Source organism: Haliaeetus albicilla, chromosome 26, assembly GCF_947461875.1.
Source record: "Haliaeetus albicilla chromosome 26, bHalAlb1.1, whole genome shotgun sequence".
NCBI classification, from domain to species: domain Eukaryota; kingdom Metazoa; phylum Chordata; class Aves; order Accipitriformes; family Accipitridae; genus Haliaeetus; species Haliaeetus albicilla.
The window spans coordinates 7049492-7072502 of record NC_091508.1 but is presented as its reverse complement, the minus strand read 5'-3'; the positions used below and the strand labels follow the sequence as shown (position 1 = coordinate 7072502).

At 49.1% G+C, this 23011-nt stretch overlaps 1 protein-coding gene across 1 annotated transcript in view; it reads right to left on the bottom strand.

The window, feature by feature from the left end:
- PKP1 (plakophilin 1) overlaps window positions 1-12268 on the bottom strand; it is a 43664-nt gene extending 31396 nt beyond the window's left edge. The window contains exons 1-2 of the mRNA XM_009922421.2: window positions 11888-12268; window positions 4591-4691 (exon numbers count right to left, since the gene is read on the bottom strand). Coding sequence (XP_009920723.1) covers window positions 4591-4691; window positions 11888-12089 — 303 coding nt within the window. The 5' untranslated portion in view covers window positions 12090-12268. The remainder of the gene's footprint in view (window positions 1-4590; window positions 4692-11887) is intronic.
- Window positions 12269-23011: the final 10743 nt, after the last annotated feature.

Here is a 23011-nt window from a genome sequence, read left to right as displayed (position 1 = left end):
AACTTTCTCCCACAGAGAACATTTGTTTAAGAATCTACATACAGTCTCTAGTGCAGAGGGATCACTAAAGTGCATTATTTTCCTTAGTGCCATAACGGACATAATTGCCACAGAAACCAAGCTGGGTGGGCCAGTGCAGCACAGAGCCCGAGACCCCAGCAGTGGTGCCTGAGGAAAGCAGTGGTGAGCGCCAATGGCCTGGTAGCCACTTGTCCCCAGCTGTTATGTGCCAGGATCCAACTCAGTTAACTTCTTTAATCAAAGCAGCAGCAGACACGCCAAATCTTCCTTGGTCTGGGAGCAGGGCTGCTCTCAGAAACGTTACTCACTAAAAGCCCCAGGCTGAGGTCAGCTCTGGGGGGGGTGATGATCTGATCACCCTGTTGGAGGCAGAGCACCCTAATGCGTGAGATGCGTCTCCTTCCCTACCCAACGCACCAGGGGCTTGTTTGCCCCTCGTTCAGGGCAGTGCTGGGGGGGAAATTGCTGCATCTTACACCCACATCATGCTCGTGTATTTCCTTCTTGTGGAAGCAGCAGCACGGGGAGGTTGGGTGTGCTTCTCCACCTTGTCTTGATAACGCATCATCTTGACAGTGCCAAACAGACATGGGGCCTGGGAACTCCCTCGACTGTCTAGCGGGGATGGACCTGCCAACCCAGCAGACCCAGGCAAGAGCAGCATTGCTGCCGGTGGGAATTAAGCCTTAGAGGGTCTTTGCTGATGGCATGCATCCTGGCTCCACATACTGCCTTCCCTTGGTGTTCAGGATTTGGCTGTGCATCTCCAAAGCTGTGCCTGCAGTTGGGGTGAGCAGTACACTCCCTGCAACCCATGGGCCACTGGACTGTGACAGTGGCTTTGAGACCAATGCTGAGCAGATCCCATTTTTGGGGTGGTATTGAGGTGTCAGACTCAAGGGTGCAGCTCATGCTGAGACTTCTCCTGCCATGACTGCACTGCTCTAGGTGTCTGGTTTAGCTTACTTAAACCTCCCTCAGGTTTGTCTGTGTAAACTGTGGTCACCACTGTACCTTCTGTGGGACCTCAGGCACTATTCAGGCCTTACATCAGGACAGGGCATAGCCAGCTCCAGCAGTCAGATGGCTTTGGGAACTGGTGGCCACTCATAACTTACATATTGTTAGTAGGGTGACAAATGTCTCTAAGGGTCTTCTGGGCTCAACAGCACTTGGATTGAAAGATCACCTAACACAGAAAAGTTTGCAGTCATTAATGTACCCATCACTGCATCCCACCGTAGCCACTGTGCAAATGGGACTGGGGACTTCATCCCTGAAGGCTGAGCCAAGCCCTGACACATGAGCCAAGGAAACGCTGCAGCCAAGTGCAAACCTGCTGCCTTCAGAGTGCCTGTTTCTGGAGTGGTCCCACTGATTTCAGTATGACCTACACTGATAATGAGTAGGTACTCACTGCAATGCTAGTTACCATGATGCTACAAACAAGGCACTCCACAAGAGGAATAAACAGAAAATAGTTTTTAATAATGGGTAAATCAAAGGTTTTAGTTAGAAGTGTTGACTGAGCCAAAGAGAGCTCTTCCTTCAGATCTATCATTTCTTTTGCTCTAATATTTGAACATCAGTATCATAAGGTTGGGAAGAAAACTCAGAACCAAAAAGCTTGAGATTTCCAAGAAGACCCAAAACAAGACAGAAGGAAGAATTCAGGAATAATAGTTTTTAAGAGCTGTGGGTGAGACAGGATACCTCCTGTCGTTTAGAGTCACCAGCTAAGGCAATCTAAAAGCAGTGCCTAAGTTGCAGGTGCTGTGGAGAAGCAACATGGACATGGATTGCCTGTTACACCTTTTTAACTCCAGAAGTATTAAGAGTTAAGTCATTTTCCTGAACACTATACTTGGTCTTTTCCCTGAAATACCTGAATTTGCCTGTGCATCTCAAGGGACTTTGTGACTTCTCAGAAACATTCACAGCACCAGCTCCAGCTGGAAAGAAGTCCAGCAATTTTTGTCTTCAAAAATAGGTTTGCTTTATATTTGTTTTCATGTCTTACAGCCCAGGAATTAAAATAAGAAACGTTTTTTTAGAATGTCTAGAACCTGCACAAACTTCAAATAGGTCCGTAGACAAAAGTTAAAGCTAAGCCAAGCTGGAGGCTGGTTGTGTGTAAACCTTTAATACTTTTCTGGAAGAAGCAAAATGGAGAAGGTTCCTTGGTGTGGTTGGGGAATATGATGTCTGTTAAGCTTGTTAAGCAGATTTAGGCTTGAGGTTATACGTTCCAATGTGCCAATGGCACTTGGGACTCATCGCCCCTAACTGCAGTCACCTACCTGTTAGGTGACTGCTCCAATCCAGCTACCAGTGGAAGGAGATAGGCATCCAGAGGGGCTGATTCATCCTGACCTGACAGATCTCCAAGATAGAGGAGATGAATCACCTCCTCATACCTCTCTCTTTGTTGGCTATGGGAGGAGTCTAGATGACTTGTTAAGACTAAATGGCTGATTTTCAGATGATAGACAGTTAGGTTAGACAAATTTTACTGTGAATCCTTCACAAGTCTCAGTCCCTTTTACAAACGTAGCCCAGGTCCTGAAGACCTTTACCAAAAATTTCTAGAATGAAAGGCTTGTAAGACACTTAGGTTTGGAGAAAGACCTTCCCTCATCAGTTAATGCAAAAGAGCCCTTCAGAGAAAAGCCATTAGCTGCATAAGTCCATCGTGAACCAGAAGTGACTGAACTGCTGTGTCCACAGTACTCTGTGGTATCTAATGGAGGCCCTGGTCTTTGTAATCATCTTGCAAGCTGTTCACCAGAAGACCACCATTGCTAGACTGAAATCCCCAGCAGCCAGTGTCATTGCTAACTACCCAGCATTTGTCCAGCTGTTGTAATGATTGGAAGGAAGATCAGGAATGAACAAAATGAAACAATAATCCTCACACCATCAACACTAGCTGCAGTACCACCTTGCCAACATGAGCATGAGCTGGAGGGGCAACTGCAGAGCTGGGGCTTAGCTTCCTCTCTCTTTAACACAAAAACCAGCTAGAAACTACTGGAATGGCTGGAACAGAGCAGTTTTGCTTAGACAAAACATGACAAACTCCATTCAGGAATCACGACAGACAAACAACAATATATCATCGGAACAAAACTTCACAATCATTTGACTTATGAAGCTCAGAGATTCCATCTCTGGCTCAGGAGGTCCCTCAGTTGCAAATTTCTAGTGGCCACAAAAACACTTTGGGATGCATCACTGACTGCTTACTATGCTTAGACCCTTCTGCAGGGGCCCATCACTGCCTTAATGATGGAGATAGGACACTTAGCTGGATGGACCTCTGCTCTGATCCATCATAGTCACCCTTTTGGTCTTAGACCAGGCAGAAACACCACTGGCTGGGATTTAACCAGCTCAGCAAAGGACATTGAAACAAGTCAACAGACAGTCTGTAAATAAAAATTTCAAAGACATGCCAGTGCTCCCAGTCCTTCCTACTGAGCATGCAGTAGGCAGCAAATCCCATGATGCAAACCTAGCAAGTGACACCTCTGCCTTGAAGCAAGCGTGCTACACCAAGGCCTTTAAGAAAGTCAACAGATAAATCTTTCTGAATCTGAGGAATGCTGATGCTACGAACAGGCAGAGGATCTGGCAACTACCAGGAAAATCTTCAACTTTCTGTCTGTGTGCTTGAAGCCAACATAAGCACCTTTCCTGGTTCAACCCTTTGATGGTTGACAGGGAGCTGTTTTACAGTCCCAGAGTTGTTTAAATGAGCCCTTTCTTTTCCCCATATTCAAATCCCAGATCTGTGAATTACTCCTTTCTACTTTATAGCTCATGAAAACCAAGGAAGAACAGAATACAGGTCTGAGGTGGAGAGGCAACATGAGCACAAGTTGTCCCAGTAGACGATGCAGCGTACCAAGAGTCTGTCACCAAGGACAAGACCTCTGTGGGATGTATAAACTCAGCTTGCACAAAGACAAGTACTATCATCTCACCTGTGCTTTTTCTGGCAATCTGTAATATTTTCTCTAATAATCACTATGGGAGAAGTGGACCACCTCTTTTCCAAACTCAGAGAATCTCTGAAAAGGGTCTGCGCTAGTGCTGAGATTGGGAATAGCAACACAGTTATAATACAGATCCCCTGATTATCACCACTCAACCACATTAATGTTGTTCACAAAGAAGTTTTGTACACGGAAACAAAAATGGAAACTGTTCCAGGTTAGCAATGGAGGTGCTCCAGACTTGAACTGAGTTGTAAGAGTCTGAACCCATGACTGATGCTGCAGACAGCTTCAAATCTCTTGTGCCATGTGGATATTAATCCACCAAACCAAACTAAATCTTGTCCACACTAAAATCCCCAACCACATACAACATAGATATAGGGTCCTCAATCATCCTTTTCCATTGCATTGAATTACTTTCTAAGATAGCCATAGCCATGCATAACCTCTCTTGGGCAAGCTTCTGAAGTGCTATGACCTTGCTACATGACTGCTCCTGCTAGAGGGTGCTTTCTGCACAGGTTACCTCAAGAGTATGCCACAGTTCCCAGATAAAAGAGTATCTTACCGGATATCCCCAGCTGCTGTTTCCCGTTTGGGTTTTGGCATAATAGCTGCCCCGGGATGTTCCGTAGCCATAACCATCAGCTAAACCATCATACATGGACCCTGTAAATGGAAAAAGCATGGTCAGCAGGAGAAAGTGGTCCCAGCAGGCACCCTTTCAGAGCATAGCACTCTTTTTTCCAGTGAGTTTAGTTACCAAAGAATAACAGTTAGAAACATTAACAGGAACATAGGAAAGACAAGCAGTAAGTTGAGCCCTTCCCTTTGCAGGCAACTCATAGAAGATGTTCATTGCAGAAGAGCTCTTCGGAACTCCAGCCCTCAGACCACAAGCAACAGCCTAAGGTTTTCAGCACAAAAGACCAAGTGCCATAAAATCTGCAGGGGACAAGAGCAGGCAGGGTCAGACACCGGGCCAATGTCTTAGGTATTTGCTATATGAGGGGAACTGGATGATATTTTGTGCTACACATCCTGGAAGATCTGAACCTGGAACATAATTCCTTTATTCTGACTTGGAGGTAAACAAAATTTGCCTCTTCTCTGACAGCAAAACCCACCCCCGACCCTTTTGTCAGTCTGGCATTCCTGATCTGAATTCTAACAATCACATCAACACAAGCAGCCTGAGGAAGGCTTGCTAAATTCAATAAATAGTAAATAACAAACATGATGGATAAATGATGGTCAAGTCTATTTAACACCCGGGGATCTGAAATAGTCAAACACTAAAAAAAACCTAATTGCACTGCCTTAAATTTTGATTTTCAGTCTCTAAAAGATCACTCTGCGTATTTGTACGTTCTTTTGCTGAAAATGTATTAAGGTCCATCATTATTTTGGGGACTCTGGGGAGATATGTGAGACTAGGTCTCAGATACATTTTGTAAAGATGCAAATATCTTGGACCGGGAGGAACCCATCAGCCATTTCTACTATTTCTCAGGCCTTTATTCAGAGTGTTTGTATTTACCTATACCAGCCCTATTAAAAGCTCTTCCAGCTGTCCCTCACCAGTAGCCCTTGGCAGTGCAATCTTTGGATCCCTCCTAAAAGTATTTTACTCAATGCTACATTCATCACTACAAGAAAAAACAAAACAAGTAATTCTCTTTCCATGCTGGAATTCCCTTAACCCCCTTCAGACAGTCCAAAAAAGTTTAAGGTCATTTAAGTTTCATTTTAAAAAGTGCTCAATAATTGTGGCATCCCAAGTCCCGTTATGAGGAAGTGCAAACTCTACACTCCAATTAACTTACAGGGGAAGCTCTGAATGTCTAACGAACTACAAAATCAGGACTTACCTGTCTTAAGTTATGCACCTAAACTGGTGGGTAATGTCAGAAATATCCTAATCTCTCTGATTGTTTGATAAGACTCATCTCTTAGATGAACTGGATAAGCTCAACCACAAAGGCCCTGAAGCCACTCAGCTCTTCTACAGCCACTGATCCTTGGAATAAATCTAGTTTATTGCCTTGCCTGAGGCATCCAGAACCTGTTATGGTGATTTGGTTTGTGGCTAAAAATTCTTGCATTTTCTCAGGAAGATGATTCCCATAGATGTGGTATAAATAATAAGATTTACTTTCTATTGTCAACAAGAGAGGAGCAAGACTGCATGGATGGCAGCATCTGAAGAACATCACTGAATGCAGCATAAGCAACAGCAAAATAGTTTCACAGACATGCACTTCTGCAGAAAACCACAGGATCTCATTTTCCAGTCTAGAGCCTTGGTGGCCATTGTTCCCTATTAATACATCTCCAGCCCTGTTTGCGTCATATATATTAAGTTGCACAGAACTTTCTGATAAGGCAAGGAAATGGCCATCAACATGCTACGGGAGATATAATTCAGCTGTGCTCTTCATTGTGTGCTTCCCTCTCCACCCTGGCTTTTCCCTGAAACTCCAGATCAGGACATTAGTGTGGAGCTTCAGCAGAAGCAAGGCAGGGCTTGAAATGGTAAGATTGGGCCAGTTCATTCACCAAGGGACAGAGTTAGCTAATAACAACAGCTCTGAGCACAAAGATAAAACAGTCGCATGGTAACAGTTTCCTGGGAATTCCTTCTTACAATCAACCTCTTGTTCTGTGCAAACATCATGTAACTGCAGGCAGGAGCACCTGGCAGCATTTTCCTGATACCAAGTGAGTAGTTGGAAGAAAGGGTTTCTGGACATGACTCATAGGTTAATCTGACCAGTCCTCCCTGGGACCATGCTTTTCCTTTCAGGACCCATTCTTGCCATGCACTGCACTAAAGACTTCAGGGTTGAGCAAGGAGACACCAAAAATAAGCCAGTTTAGGCACATCTCTAATTTTCTTGTATAAATTCACCGCTACATGGCCAAATTCAAAAGACCAGGCAGTTTATGCAACTTTATGTTCTTCAGTCATTGAAGAGTTGCCTTCACTTCCAAGAACTTGTATATAAGAGCTTATAAATATATAATTATATATTACCTCAAATGTTCAAGGCATTTTGAAGCTGCCTTGCTGGTTGGAGAAGGTGCTTCTCCTGCCACCACACAACTGTGATTTATTGCTTGGAGAGCTCAGTCTGAAGGCCAGGAAAAACCTGGGGATTTTCTGATGGAGGTGGCTAAAGCAAGCATCAACTTTGTTTAGTCCTGCGAGTTTAGACACTTCTCTGCCTGGTTCATCTTGAGAGCCAGCTTGGAGGTGTATCACCAGCCCTCACGGAGAGGAAGGATATTCCTCTTTTCATCCACCTCAAGGGTAAAGACCATACAAGCTGGTCACAGATCCTGACAATCTGGGATAAAAACAGACTACCTCCTGAAAAAAACATTTTGGCAGGGGGTGGAAATGCTCTTTGGGGAAGATGCCTCCCTGGTGCTTTTTTATAGCTATGTCCATAAGCCTGTGTCCCATTTGTTGTCATTCAAGCAGCTGTTTAGGGCTCTGAAGTGCCCACTTGCACTTGGACAAACAAAGAGCTACTGTATTAGTAGTAGATAACAGATGGGATAGAGACAGAAAAGACATGGATGAGAATCACTGAGATGAAGCACAGCCTCCCAGCAACGGTGGCTGTGGGCAGAAAATACCCCTGAGGGCTCTCAGGTGCTGACTGGGCTGTCATAGGGACCCCTCTCTCCCACCCCCAAATTGTCATTCCCCCAAGGCATTTCCTTCAAAACCTGGTCAATCTAAAATCTCATTTAACTTCAGTGGACGGTTCACGAGGGTAAAAACTAACTACAACAGGTAAGAACGGCAAGATCTTGCAGTTAATCACCGGGAGACCCACTAAGTGCTCACCTTGCATCCTCCACTCTATATCAGCTGTTATCAATCATTGCAGAGCAAACTAAGATTTCCATCTAACCCAATACACCTGTGCTTAATGAGTTATTTACATTGTTCAAAGGCAACTTTACACCCCTTGAAGCTAAGAGACTGATGGCAAGGAGAAGAATTGTGTTAAAAGTGCCATATTTCAAGCATGACAGTGAAAGACTTCAGCCAGACACATAAAGCTAACAGGGACCATTGTGGAAATGGATGTGTGTTAATAAATATTAATCTGTGGAAGGGAAAGGCAAGACAAGAACCAGTCACTGGTAGTGCAGGCTAGACAAGTTAAATAATAAACTATGCATGGCTTTAAAACAAGAAGGATGATTAAACATAGGAAAAACGTAGTAAGAGAAGAGGGCCTGTGGGAGGCACAAGGCAAAGCATGGATGCCTTCTAGGAGAGAAGTGTTAGTGAAATCCCAGAAGCTGAGATTCTTGCAGGAATGACCAAACTTCATTTCTGCCTTCCGGCCTATGAGCTGAAGAGTTTTGGCATTTTTTCTATACCAATAATCTAAGGTTTGTGGAAGAGTGGATGGGTTTCACTGAATCATCTCATGCTGGGGGAAGGTTACAGAAGTCTTCAAAAGACTTACTATCTCCAAAATCTCCTCTTTCCTTCACATCAGAGTAATGAACCCCATTAGAGCTAGGTGGGATTTCTCCCTTCTCACCCACAGCCAGCATAGCAAACCTCTAAATCACAGACAGTTGAATACGACACTCCTCAATTGGGTTTCCTCAGATCTTTGCTTCCTGCTGTAGCCTGCCAGCCAGTGACGACTGTCTGGCAAACCTTTTCTTTAGCCAGAGGACTTTGCAGACTAGCACTGTTGGCTATAAGGAGCTGGTTCAGTTTGGCCTTTTCTCCTGCTATGCCACTGAAATTCATTTTCCCTGGAAATATGCATTACTCGCAAATTCAGAGGGAGCCATCCAGTTAGCTAGTCCCATGGTGAGAAGGGCAGATATGCCCTAGGGCAGACCCCACAGACCCAAAACCCAAGGAGGGCAGACTCCACAGACCCAAAACTCTGCAGCCATCCTTGGAAATACCCATAGCTGCTGTGCTGAGAAAACGCCCCACTGTGGGTGCAGGATTATGCTGCTAGCAACTGGTTTCCACTCACTGCCCTACGCTAATGCACAGCAGTGTGAGCCCAGATGGATCACCTTGCCCTGCTGTGGCTTGTGCACATATTGGGTGACATCAGATCTTCAGAGAGTGGCCACAATGCCTTGATCTGCTGGACACAAAATAACCAACTAATTTTATGTATCCATCAATTAGCAGGACATTGAGGCAACATCTGTTGACCCTCTAAAGAAACTCCAGTTATGGGATACAACAACGCCCATCCCTGCTACATGCAAGAGGGGTCCATGTTGATGCTCTCCATCCTACATACACAGGCGCATGTGTTGCTGAAGCTGGGGGAAACTCTGCACCACGCTTCAGCTCCTGCTCAAACCACAGATGAAAATGCAACAACAGATGGCTGGACCTGGACCAACACCTAACCAGAAGCACACAGGAAACTGTCTGGGTGCAGAAGGAACAAAGCACTCGAAAATTTATCAAGGGGCTTTGTGAATTCCCCAGCTTGTGCTGCCTTTGAGAAGCATCTCTGAGAAATCATGGGGGGATGCAGTTAGCTGATGTTGGAGGAGCATTTGAACAGGCAGACATCCACCCCTCACAGACCCATGCAGTCTGTTTGTAGGAAACATTAATACTTCTCATTAGGTCTGCTTAGCTAACCTTTGGACCTACATCAGTGAAAATCAATATTTGAAATTTTTGCCTGACCCTCTCAGGCTTCAGCCCAGGAGAAAACCCCAAGAACAAATGGCAACTTCTTGCCCTTCTGGGATTCTGTCCAGAAATGCAGAGAGAGCAGCTGCCAGGGTGAATCAGCCATCAGGACCTTTGTGCTGGCCAACCTCCCCGCAGTGGGAATGGGATGGCCTCAGCCCTGTGTTTGGAGGCAGCTCCTGGGAGCTGGACGTGACTCAGCTTCCCTGGGACACAGAAACCAGAGCTGCACATTTCCATGCAATTCCCATTCCTAGACATTTCCAAAAGTGTCTGGAGGAGGGGTTTAGCTTCAGCCTGTCAAGCAGAGACAGGCAGCTCGGGAATTTGCTTTTCTTTTTTCCTTTCCCAGAGGTTTCACCTGGGCTTCTCTCGAAGTGGAATAATCCCTCTCTGCCTCCCTTTTTCCCTGCCTATGGGAAGCAATGGGAGATATCTCTCTGCCTGCTTCCCCTTGAAATACCCATCCATTGGAAAGGGAGGCTGGCAGTGCCCCAGTCCCCATCCAGAGCCTCTTGTCTCATCCTGGTTTGTATTTTATTTTGTCAGGTCTGGCACCTTAAGCAATAAACCCTCCTGAGGTAGGAGGAGATTTGCATCTTCCATTTTGGTGGCAGAAGAAAGCTCTCCTTGCCCCATCCCCCACCCACCCCTTGGAGTCTATGTCCACAAACACACAAAAAAAGAGAAAGCAGAGATTTGTTCCTGGCAGTGCCCATCACGGGTCACTGTACACATGGCATCCACTGTGAAGCTGCTCTATTCCCTCCATCGCAGCAACTGCAACGCATACAGCCAGGATGGCACCTACAGGAGCACGATCTCCACTTTCCACCCAGCAGCATAGTGCCACCTGGATTCTCTTCGTAAACCAGCCCAAAACGTGTGTCTGGACCATGACACCTCACCAGTGCTGGATTCAGCCTCATGATCCAACTTGGAAAAGCTGCCGGGCAAGCCATAGTCTCTGAAAGAGGTGGCAGAGACTGGCCCAGCTCATCAGCTTTCCAGCAAACACCCCTCTACATGCTGCTCACTCTGGACGTGGCTGAACAGTTCAGTCCCAGCTCCGGCACCCCCTTCTCCCCAAAAGCCTCGGGCTTTCCTCTTCCCGGTGAACTCAGCCAGGCCAGTGAGCTTGCTGCAGCTGCTGGTAAAAACACCTCTGAGAGCCAGGAGGTTTTGCACTGTGGCTGTCGCAGCCCTCTGGGTTTGCAGCTCCCAGCTGGGGAAAGCTGGGGTTTACTCCAAATCAGCCTTCTCCAGATGCAAGGACGGTGAAGAAAACCATATGCCAAGCCTTGACCCAAAGAGGAAGATATTCCAGTAGGAAACCTGGCTCCAGGACTCAGCTGACTGCTTGCTTTCTGTAGCACAGACTCAGTGCATGGAGGTGGAGCAGCTGCCCGGACCCCTACACCCCTTTCTACCCATCTGCAAAATGGAGGGGGCTGCAAAGCATCCCCACTGAACCAATGCAAGCCACTGTGGTGAGAAAAGGAAATCTCTCCTCCTAACTCATCTCCTTCCTACCACTCACAATGGGGTGTCCTGGAGGCTCCCACACTTCTCAGTCTGCAAATGGGAGACGTGTTGGGAGCTTTAGAGGTGAATCCCGAGCTCAGGTTTGTGTCCTGTGTAGGCAGAGCTGCCTGCTCGCCACCTTCCACAATGCTCAGGACACAGCCGAGCCTTGGCTTGTGGCCAGCTCCCGGCCCCATGGCACAGTGGAAGAGCAATGCTATTAGCTTTGGCCATCCACAGGAGGGCATGGGTGTGGAGGATTCCAACCATAGGGGTACTCGCAGAGGAAGGATTTGCAAAGGTTAGGCAGCTACCCCAGCTTTAGAGCCAGGGAACAAATGGTTAATAGCACCACACTGAAATGTCCAAGTGCCTCAGGGATGTGGAACAGTACAGCACTCCCAGGAGATCAGCTCCACCAGGGAGGGGGTCGATGCATCCAGCTCCACGTCTTGTCCTAACTCTTCCATCCAGTGCAAGAGACCTCAGCATCCCCTGCCCGGGGTAACCCGTGAAAGATGTGAACTGGTCTGTCCCCCACAAGCAAAACCCCACAAAAGCACCCCAGAGCATCTGCTCTGTCCCCAGCAGGGACCCCCTTGCTGTCCAGAGCATGGTGGGATTTTACCTCGGTTGGAGTGGCCCACGCTCGACGACACAGACGACTTTTGCTTCTGCCGCTTCACCGTCATCATCACTTGCTCTTGGACCCGCTGTTTTCCTGTGCCCTTAGTTTTCAGCTTGTGGTCCGAGGGCAAAGCCAGAGTGGAGCTGGCCTGGTCTTGGAAACACTCATGTGCCAACGCTGTTTTCAGTGGAAAGAGAAGCATGGCTGCAAGCAGACCGTGGGGCTGCGGGGGAGAGGGGGCTGCACTTCACCTGACTGCGCACAACACAAGGCGATAGCAAACGCGTCTCGTGCTGGGGTTAATCTCCCGAACCCCTCCTTGCCATACGTCCCCCAGCCAAGGGTGTCTCAGGGCTCCTGCTCCTGGCTCAGCTCCCCGGCGTGTGAGCAGGCACACCCTCTGCCAGACTGGATATACAGCCCTGCCTGCACACACCCACGCGCTCCCCGCCGCGGCTCGCTCGCAGCCCCCGCGCCGCTGCTGCAGGGCACGTGGCTCCCTGCTGCTCTTGCCCCAAACCTGCCTCCCCCAGCCTGTGGAGAAACGGGTGGGTCGAGGGGGTGTGTGGGTACTAAGGAGCGGGCAAAGCTTGAGGCGTGAAGGTTGGGGATGGACGTCACTGTCCCCTTCACTGTGAAGGGCTCATGGTTGAGGCTTTGTGGTCTGGGTAGGAAACGGTGCTCTTCAGCAGCTGGAGGCTGGAGGATCTCACACACAGCCTGCTCATCTTGTATTTTATTATTCCCCTTAGTCTAAACTGGATCAAAATTGTGTCTCAGTTCCAAGAGCCTGGGGACACCCCTGCTAGTATTGCATACACCATGGGTCAGAGGAGCAACACTGCCCACAGTGCCCATTCCTACCTGGGTGTCCAGCCTCCATCCTGCTGAGATGCTCCTGGGTCAATGTGTCCAGATCCCCATTTGCAAAAACTTCCTCTGCCTGCAGAAGTTGCAAAACCACCCTGCTGAGCCCAGGGCTGCAGGGTCACCTGCAGAGCACCTAAAGTAGGGGTCATGGAGGGTCCTGCTGACTGCAGGGTGCTGCTGCGTCCATGGGGGTGAGAACACTTCCCAAAGGTGGTCCCACTTTTTGCAGGGACAACCCTATGGAGAAATCAGGGCAGCCACTAGGCAAAGAGTTGGGGCAATCTTTGCAAGTAACTTGGGGTAACATGGAGAAAAATAGGACTTTTAGAAAGCAGAATAGAAGATAAAATGGCTGTACAAGAAATGACATGCCAGGTTATGAATTTGAGCAAAGAATTTTCTCTCTGCCAAGCCACACTGCAGCAACTCGTTTGCAGAGAACGGAACACCTTGGTGCTTGTGTGACCAGTTTCAGGTCACAGCAAGCACTGACAAAGCTGCCAAGCCACAAGAGGCTGATACAGAAGAGGCACAAACCCCATCAGGTGGGAGGCCAAGAGGAGGGTGCCTAGGGCAGAGGCTTCCTGAGCCCCCCAGGACTGGGTCCTGGGTGCTTGTGTCAGCACACAGCCCGGAGAAGGGCCAGGAGGAGCAAGCTCCTCCACACTGCTAGATGGGGGGTGCTGTAGTGGAGAGGACTTGTGGGGTTTCTCTCTGGTGGGAATCATATGTGCCCAGGGTCTGGCTGCCCACAGGCCTGGTGCTTTCAGCTCATGGATTGCTTGGTACCTCCTTGAAAGCAGCAGGAAGCACTTTATTTCATTCCCATTCATCAGGTTTCGTGTTTCCATGGTGGCTTGTGAGCATGCAGGTGCCATATTTTGTATTTCATAGGAATAAGAGCAGTATCAGAAAGCGCAGGGCATGCTGCTGGGGAAGATGAATGTTGCGCACCTTCCTCTTCTGGTGGTCCAGGATTCTCCACCAGTGAAACCCAACAGCAGAAACCCAAGCTTTGTCAAGGAGGCACAGGACTAGAGCAACTAGAGGGTAATTACATTTGGTCCCCCCTCCCCCCACTTCCTGACACCTCACCCAGGGGATACAGTGGCTTCACTTTGCTCCATCACTCAACCAGCCTGGACATTTAAACCATGCCCAAGAAAGGCCAGCCAGGATGAGGGACGAGTGCTGTCCAAGACCAGGTGGATGATGCCCAGTGAGATGGAGGAGGATTTTCTGTTGCTCCTGTGCATTCACAGAGTGGGGACTTCTAGTCCGGGTAGTGAACAGCAAAGCAATACCTGGGTGTTGTTTTGCTCTGTCCTACTTGTTTCTCCTGAAAGCTTGTTATCGATGCCAAATGATGTTTTCGCAAATCAATGACAGGCTGTCAGCGTCAGATGGCTTCTGCACAACAAAGTGCCCAGCTCTTGCAAACCTGTAATGTCATTTGCCCCACGGCAAGGAACAGCCCTCACCCTGTCCCCACACGGGAGAGCCAAGTGTTTATCACATCCCGTCATTTGCTGGTGGATAATACAAATGTTACGCTCTGGCATCTGCCCTGTTTCATAACTCGCCCAAAATGCTGAGCTGGGCTGCAGACCTGGGGACAGGGAGCTTACAGAGGCTTTCAAGAAACAACAGTTTCTTCAGGCGAGTTTGCATGGTCTAGCCCAAGGGAGGGAATCTCCCGTTTTTTTTGCAACAGGCTCCAAATCCGGCTCTAAAAGAGCAGAAGGTACTTAAATAAAGGAGTTTATTGCACCTCTATGCAAACTGCTGTTTCTGCTCTGAATCACAGGCTCGGGATGCTTACTTAGCAGGGCATGGTGAGTGTCATCCCCAGCAAGCCCAGCACAGCACCGGCGCAGCAGCAGAGCTTGCATCTGCCAGCGCCTCAAGCAAATTCCCTGTCTGCCTTTCTGTCTGGAGCTCACAGGCAGCAGCGGGGGAAGGCTGAAAGGGAAACAAAACCAGTGCCGAATTTGGGGTACAATCAGCAAAAGATTGGAAGCTTAAAAAAAAAGAAAATAAATAGGCAACCGGTGATTTGAGGGAGACGAGGGCCTTCGCTGTGGTCCAACGGCTGCATGTGCGCACAGCAAGCATCGCATGGCGATGCCGTGAATCACCACTCCGCACCCCACACAGGGACACGCCTTGTGCATCTGGCCTCTTCAAAGCATTTTTGTACGAGTTCCTGGGATTCCTGCCAACTCACTGATTGCAATCAAAGGGCTCGCTGGCCCAATACTGCTCCCAGAGTGGTGCAGGGTTTGCTGTTCAAACTTGTCAGGCGCTCCTGAGCTGAAAGTCTCTACGGATCACTGCAAAATCTGCCGGGGAAAAATAGTTGGTCCCCAAAATTGGTGACAGGGAGTCCTGCTGTGGTTGCTTTTTTATCACCTTGGGTTACTACTTCTTCAGGGCAGGTGGTCACCAGGAGGGACAGAGGTAAGAGTGCTGGGAATTTCTTGTATTTCCCAGGATAATGCCATTTTCTGAGCAGTGACTCAGCCTCGCCCCAGCACAGCTAAGAGTTCCCAGAGCCTGGCAAAGTTTCTCCAGGAGGAAGCCTGCTCTTCAGATTTGCAAAGCCTTAGTTTTGCTCTGCCTGTCATGAAAGGCTCTCTTTCTTCTGTGGGACCAGAAAGCACCACAGGAACGGGCCAGAGGGAGAGCTCAGATCCAACAGGGTAATCAGGATCCAGCTGAAAGTGAGCATGGAGTTGCCAAGTTGAGGAAAGTCACGCAGAAGCCTGCTGAGACATGTGGACAGGTTGTTCTTGAGCAAAACCTTCCCTCCACTCCTCGCAAATGTGTGGCATTGAGATGTTTTTGGGGTGGTGCTGTGGGAGGATGAGAAGGCAACAGAGCTGGGCAGATCATGGGCTGGCCCTTGGCAAAGCAGGTAGACTTCACCAAGCCCCAGAGATCCCCCATTGTGGATGGGAGCCTAGGTGAGGAAAGTAAGGAAATCCCTGATTTCTTTATGAAAAGGAAGGATGGCTCACGTAGAGCTGCTGCAAGGCTACATGCAGCAAGATGAAAGCCTTGCGTAATGTAGATAAAGTACCTGGGAACAATGTTAATGCATCATTAAGGTGTGCCCTACCAGAAACATGGAATAACTTAGATGGGAAGGGACTGACCCTCTGCCCAAAGCAGGGCCAGCTTTGCTGAACCAGGTCAGGACCCAGTTGCTGCAGACCTTGTCCAGTTGAGGTTTGATGGAGATCCCACAGCCTCTCTGCCCTCATGGTGAATTTTTTTCCAGGTATCTACGAGGAATTTCCCATGTTCCAGCTTGTTCCAATTGCCCCTCTTCCTCTCCTCATGCACCTCAGAAGATCTGGCTCCATCTTCTCTGCATCCTCCAGTTAATTAGCTGCAGAGAGCTGTAAGATCCCTCCAAACTTTCCCTTCTTCAATCTGAACAAACCCAGCTCTCCCAGCCTTTCCCTGTGTGTCCTGTGCTCCACTCCTGACCATGTTGGGGCTGAAGAGCAGGCCAAGCCCTTGCCCTTGCCAGCTGGACCTCCATGGGCTCATGTTCCTGGTTCCCTGCTTTGGCTGCCCCTGTTTGTGGCAGATGGCGCGTGTAATGCACACAAGGGGACACGAAGCAGGGCAGGAAGTCTGTGGGCTGGAGGCCACCCTTAAAGCCCTGTGCAGGAATCTGCAGGTGCATGACAGCAGGTCCAGAGTCAGCACTATCAAGGCTGAGGAAACAGATTGTCCCCTCTGCCCTTCCCTACACTCAGACATCCCCTGCCAAACAGTCACAACCCAGGTCCCACCTTCGATGAGCAACAACATTGCAACTCAGAACTCAGAGCTGCTTACAGTTCAGAGAGCTGTGCAGGCTTGTCAGCAGCTAAAAAGGGACATGCCTTGGTCAGCAGGTCACTCTGGAAACAAGCACCAGGAGAGGCCACGCAGCTGCCAGGGAAGGGCAGGCACCAGAGAGGTGCCCTGGGAGGGGAGGATGGTGATGGAGAAGGAAGGAATGCTGCTTCCCTTCCAGGAGAAGACCATCAAGTTGGCCAGTCCACCCAGTTTTCATCTCCTTGTGTCCCCATCTCATTTGAGGAGCCTCTACAAAATCAGTCAAGGAGCTGCTGATCTCCTCCCATATCTACCCAGTACTCTCTGCCAGGGCAACGTCCAGTTCAGGGTGAGCTCAGCCTGTAGCTGTCTCTTCACCCATCTCTGTGAAGGAGATGCACTGTGGGGGAGATGCTTCACACCAAGTCTTACCATGTGGGACCCTGCTGGCAAAGCCCCTCCTGGCTCCAGTCCTTGCCTAGCAGCCCAAGGGCAAAGTTTGCAACAGTGTTTGAGTGAGTCTGGGATAATGAACTCCTTTGCAGACAGAGTCCCAGGAGGCTGCATGAAGATCCCAGCTCAGGTTCTCTGGGGTTGGCCCTCTCCCAAGGACTTCCCTGGTGCTGCTGCACCTCAGTAGCAGGTTGTTACATCGGCAGGAGCAAACATGTGGGAGGGGATGGGTGCAATGAGGGACTCCTTGTGCTCATGGCATTTAACTTTGGTGGTGTTGCAGCCTGCTCTGGGGGAGCAATTACCTGGGGTTGCTGCAAGAGGCTTCCCTTGAAAGTGGGCAATGCTCTTGAGATGGGAGCTTGGTGTACATGTCTGTGTCATGCTGCTGCCCACCATGTCCAGCCATGTGCACTCGAGGCTGGGCTCTTGTGGCTGCCTGTGAGGACGTGCCAGCCCTTCAGCAAGGTTGTGTTCCTGCTGCAGGCTGCCAAGTGACAGAGAATCCTGCTTGACCATGCCAAGAAGACCTGACAGGCCTCTGTGGTAGACACCTTCTCCCTAGCTTCATCTACCTGCTCCGTTTCTCTAGGTCTTGAGGACCACCCAAGGACCTAACTAGTGTCTCTTTTGTTTCTAGATGTTTAATGGGTTGAAGTGTCCCCCTTCTCCATGCCATCCCATGTCCGGCAAGTCCAGAGGAAGCTGTTTGTCAATGGAGGCAGTGTTTGAGAATGGCTGGGGTTGGAATTAACCACACTCGTCGGGGAGAAGAGCTCACACTGCCACGAAAAGCCCTAGAGACAACCTAAGTGTGTTTTGGAGGCGCCGTGGGGTGCATGAGCATTACCTGGGTGGTGTCCTGTAAATGCAGTCAAGTCAGGTCCTGCCAGGTGCATCTGCTGCTTCCAGGAGCAGTTGCAGGGAGGGCAGGGGTGTGGGGCACCATCTCCAGAGGTGATGCTGCCAGGCCCAGGGGCATATGAATGCACTGTGCAAAAAGTCAAGGAGACGACTTGAGCCCATGCCCACCATAACTCAAGACACAGTTCAGGGAGGTGACTGCAACCAAAGACATGTGAACGGTCTGCCCCAGCTGGGACCCAGGTGGAGAAGTGTAGGTAGACAGATACCTCCACCAGTATGGTACCTGGACTCCTCACCTCCCCGTGCTCGTAGCAATCTGGACCAGCTCAGAAACTGCTGCAGGGAAGGGAGAGCTTGTTCCCATCGTGAAAGGTACAGAGGTGACAGGACGAAATTTAGAAAGGGAGTAAGCGTGTAAATGGCATGAGGATGCCCTCGATTCCACGGCGTTGTGAAATTCCCCGCATGGCTGGTGGGGGAGGAAACCTCACGGACCAGCTTATGTAATGATTTAGCAACACATCCTAGTGTGACCCGACTCATTAAAGCAGCCTCTGGTAAGGGGAGTGGGGAGAGGGACATGATCATGCCATAGTCCCCTGGGACAGATGGGGAACATGGGGTGTGACCAGGAGCGGAGGAGGGCTGTGAGCACCGCGTGGCCTGTGAACCATGCCATGGCAAACACCAGGTGCTCCACTGGGTTACGCATGGCCTCGTGCCCGCACCCTGTCTGGCAGCACCATCGCTCCATCATCGTGTGCTCTGCAGGGAGGTGCAGATGCTCCTGGCATCAGCAGAGCCTTTTCCCTTCCCTCCAGAGCATCATTCCAGTGCAGGGCTTTGGAACAGGGTTTTATTTCTTCCCACACCCTGCGATAGGGAGTCCCATCAGAGTGTCATCCTAGCTTAAGCACAAACATACTGCTTGACATTGACATGGCTGCCCTCTCGCAGGGAGGATCAGAGCAGCCGGAGCACTCGGATCATCAGTTTGTGGTGATGCCATCTCACTACTGGTCCTCCAGGCCAAGAGAGTTTGTGTGCAACTGCCAATGTAGGTGGGTCCTCTCCAGATTAAAACATTGGGCTGAGCCCATGCACGCAGTGTCCTGCAGCATTAATCCCATCAGTATCTGACACCAGCACCACTTGGCACTGCTGCCCACTGGGATCTGTGGTGGGTAACGATGTCCTTCATCAGTCACATTGAAGACATTCACATCCCCTCCTTTGGAAAAGCAGCTGCTAGAGGACTTTGTCTCCCCATCCTCCTTGCTGTTTTGCATTTGGGAAGGCTCTGATGCTTGCACAGCACCTAATTCCTCCCTGGTATGAGATGCCCTGGGCCTTGCTGATGGAGACCTTCCTCCACCTACATGCAGGGTGGTGGCATCCCCCCTGCCGTCCTTTGAGGAGCCTCAGTTGCTGCGAGGAGCCCTGGCCAAGGAGGAAAAAAGATGATTGAGAAGAGGACACAGACTCCCAAGTTACTCCCAAGACCAAGTGAACGGCACCAGGCTCCCATCAGGAAAGGCTCTGGGATGCCATGCACTGTGGTAGCACATCTCTGCTCCATGCTGGGGATGCTCACCGGGTGGGAGACACGTGGAGCAGGGCTGACCCATGGGGACTTGTCCTCCATCCCACTCCATCCCAAGGGCCCAGAGGTCCTGTGGTGCCAGGGTCAAGCACAAGGAGACAAAAAGTGGCATGGGAGGATGAAGAGGGTACATGGACATCCAGCGTGGGGCAGAGGCAGTCCTCTCAGGACATTATTTACTTATCTGGCATCCACTCTGAGGTGTGGGGAGGGACTTTGATGATAATAAAGGATGAACCAGATTACCTAGAAGCTCATTCTCTTTTCTAAATAAATTATGAAACACTATTAAAAACTACTATGAAACAATCAATAGATTTATGTGAGTTATGCTAGTAACATTATTTCTGAAGGATATTGTTTATTTTAATAGTGAAATCTAACACTAGCGAGTAGAGATAATATTTTAGGCTAATCTGCATGTCATACAGGTGTTATCTGTTTCACTTGTGTCTGCTTTCCAGAAAGAGTCCATCCTGAGTTGGATTTTCAAGATGGACAAGTATTCACATGTTCACCTTCAGACTAAACAGGGAAAAACAGATTTTCAAAGCTGATTTATGGCTGGGCACGTGAACCATCTTCAGGTAACAGTGCTCGAGATGAGGCAAAGAGCTTCCCTGACATGCAAGAAGATGTTCAACCATCCAGGTCATACCTGCACACTCAGTGCTGATTCTTGCATGGCCTCTGAGTCCCTTTTGCCAGGGCTCCTTGCAAAATCCCCTCTCCATTGGAATTATGCTGAAGCGCCAGGCTAAATTTTTGCAGTCCTATCTATATGTGCAGGGGGGAAGCTGGTCTGCTCCAGGAAGCATGGTGTTGCCTGCCCAGCCCCTCTCCGTGTGGTACCATGCGCTGGGGAGCAAGCACGGCTACCCCTCTGCCAGGACAGCCTGACCTGGCTCCGACACCCAAGCTCAAAGAGCTCAGGGCAGAGGAGGTGTGCACCTCCCCTCGGCCTTGGTTTAAGGATGCAATTTATTCCGCCTCCTGGCTAGTTGGCTGGGCTCCTGCTCTGCATCCCGGCAGCCCCAGGCACCATGGAGGGACTTGGCGACGCTGGCTGGCAAGTCCAAAATGAAGTTGGGGGCAGAAACGGCGCTTGGCCCTCAGCTGGGTTCTGATGTCTTGACCATGACAAAATCAAGGAGGACAACAGGAGGCTCATCCTCCAGAGTGCATCCCTCACCTGCTGCCATGCTGCTGGAGGACAGCACACGCCCACCCCTGTTTTATAATGGAAACAACTAACCAAGTCATCTGTGCAGGAACATCCTACACATGACATGCCCTGGTGCAGAGAAAGCAGGCTATGGTTTTTGTGCCAGTTCCTCCTACCATTTTCTAAGCTGCCAAATCCTGAGTGAGATATGTCATTGTCAAGGGACTTCTCCCTTTTTCAAGTCTTCTGTAGAATGCAATAAGCTACCACATGTGTGTGTGTGTGTGTCACTGCCCTGAAAATCATAGAAAGGTTTAGGTTGGAAGGCACTTTGAAAGGTCCCGAGTCTAACGTCATGTTCAAAGTAGGGCTCACTGCAAAGGCAGCTTAGGGTGCTCCAGTCCTTGCCCAGTTTTGTTTTGAATATCCTCAATAAAATATCCCATTCAAGGGCTGCATGTCTCTCATGGGAAAAAGCTTTTTCCTTATGCACAGTTGAAATTGTCCCTGTTGCAGCTTCTGCAGTGTCACTTGTCCTTTCTCAGTGCACCTTGGAGAAGGACCTGGCCCTTCCTCCCGTGGTGGAGGAAGGCTGCTGGGTAACCTCTGCTTTTCCTGGCTGAAGGCACCACCTCCTTCAGCCTCCCCATACGTGGTGTGCTCTGGCCCCACTGTCTTCTCTGACAAGGGAAAAACGGGTTTTTAAGCAAGTTGACCAGCAACTTCACGGACTTGTTTCAGTGCACAGACTAGGGATGATCACTGTGCAACCAAACTGGCCAAATATAGTCATTTTTAACTACAAAGTCATTCATAACATCTGGGGGACTGCAAACATCCCTTTGAAAAGGTAGGAATGAGCAGTCTGGCAGCTAAACCGTGGCTAGCAATGGGTCTACCAAGTTTGTTTGCCATTTCTGCAAAACTCAAGGCTAATGATTTACAGTGAGAAGATGCCATGGTTGCAGAGTAGGTTCACTACTTCTGTCACACCAGAAAGCAATTTATCTTTTCTTTAAAGACACAGTAACTGCTGAGGTTGAAATACATATATAATTTCATTAAAATTAAATCGTTAAGGACTGCTCTACTGCTTAGGAATGACTGGAAAAAAAAAATCTTACCTTGCTTCTGTAGATCAAAGTGCCTCGTCTTCCTCTTGTAATAAAAACAGTCTGACATTTTGTACAAATGTTTGATCTAGAAAACCAGAAAGGATGTTTCACTAGTTATTAAGTGGCAGCTGCCCCAAACAATTTTTAATCTCTGATTTAAGTTGATTTGACAAAATCCAATAAAATTAAGAGCCTTCTGTGCAGAAATGTGTTTTAACACAAATTTTCTAGAAATCTCTACTCCATATTCTATTTGAGGCCTCATGTCCTGGAAATTTTCTGCCCTCATGGGCAACTGAATGGGAGAGGAAAGGGCACCTTGCAGCAGCAGAGCAGGAGCTTTTGAAGGAGGGGGACCTCCTTGGGAAGGGAAACTACTTGTCCTTGGCACAGCACATGGCATTCAAAGCATTTAAACTGGCTGTGGGAAGGAAAAGAGGACAAATTTGCAACTAGGACACTTTTTTGGCTTTGGGCAGTACAAAAAGTCCTGTTCCAATGGCTAGGACACAGAAGTATGTGTGGATTCCCACCCACCCTGTGGAAGCCCTGAAGGTCTTCCCTGCTTAGCAACATTGGTGGTGTCATCACAGCTAATTCAAGAGGGATAGAGACTAATCCCCAGAGACAGGCTCCTGGCCACCCTGCTTTGGGACGTCCCTCTTCAGAGCAGGCTGCATCTACAGATCATGCTCTTCGGACCACGTGGTGGCCTACAACGTAATTATTATTCTCAGAGGCGTTTTTTTTCTGTCTGGCTCAAATGTCAGAAATAATTGGAGGGCAGTGGTGGGGTAGGGATTTTATAGCATGAAACCCAGGCTTTGTCCTGGAGAGAGCTGGGTGGAATAACTCAAAACAAAGCTGAAGAGTGAGCTGATGATGGAGGAACTTGGGTCAGGACTGGAGCTGCTCCCTGGATCCCCCTCCTTGGCAGCACATGTATACCTAGGCAGATAGGTCACTGTGTCTCCATGTCGGGACACAAACACATATGAGACACCAGCAGAAGATCCATGTGTGGTCCAGATTTCTCTAAGGCCCCCAGCAACCCAAAAAGCTCAGTAACCCCAACACAGCTGTTGAAACAGCTTCTGCAGCATCACAGCATCTTTGCTCAGTGCCTGGTCCTTCCCACACAGGAAACACAAGTGTCCTAAAGGTTCAGCATTGTCCCAGGGTTTCACAACTGACGTTACTCCAGGGGACAGGAGGCT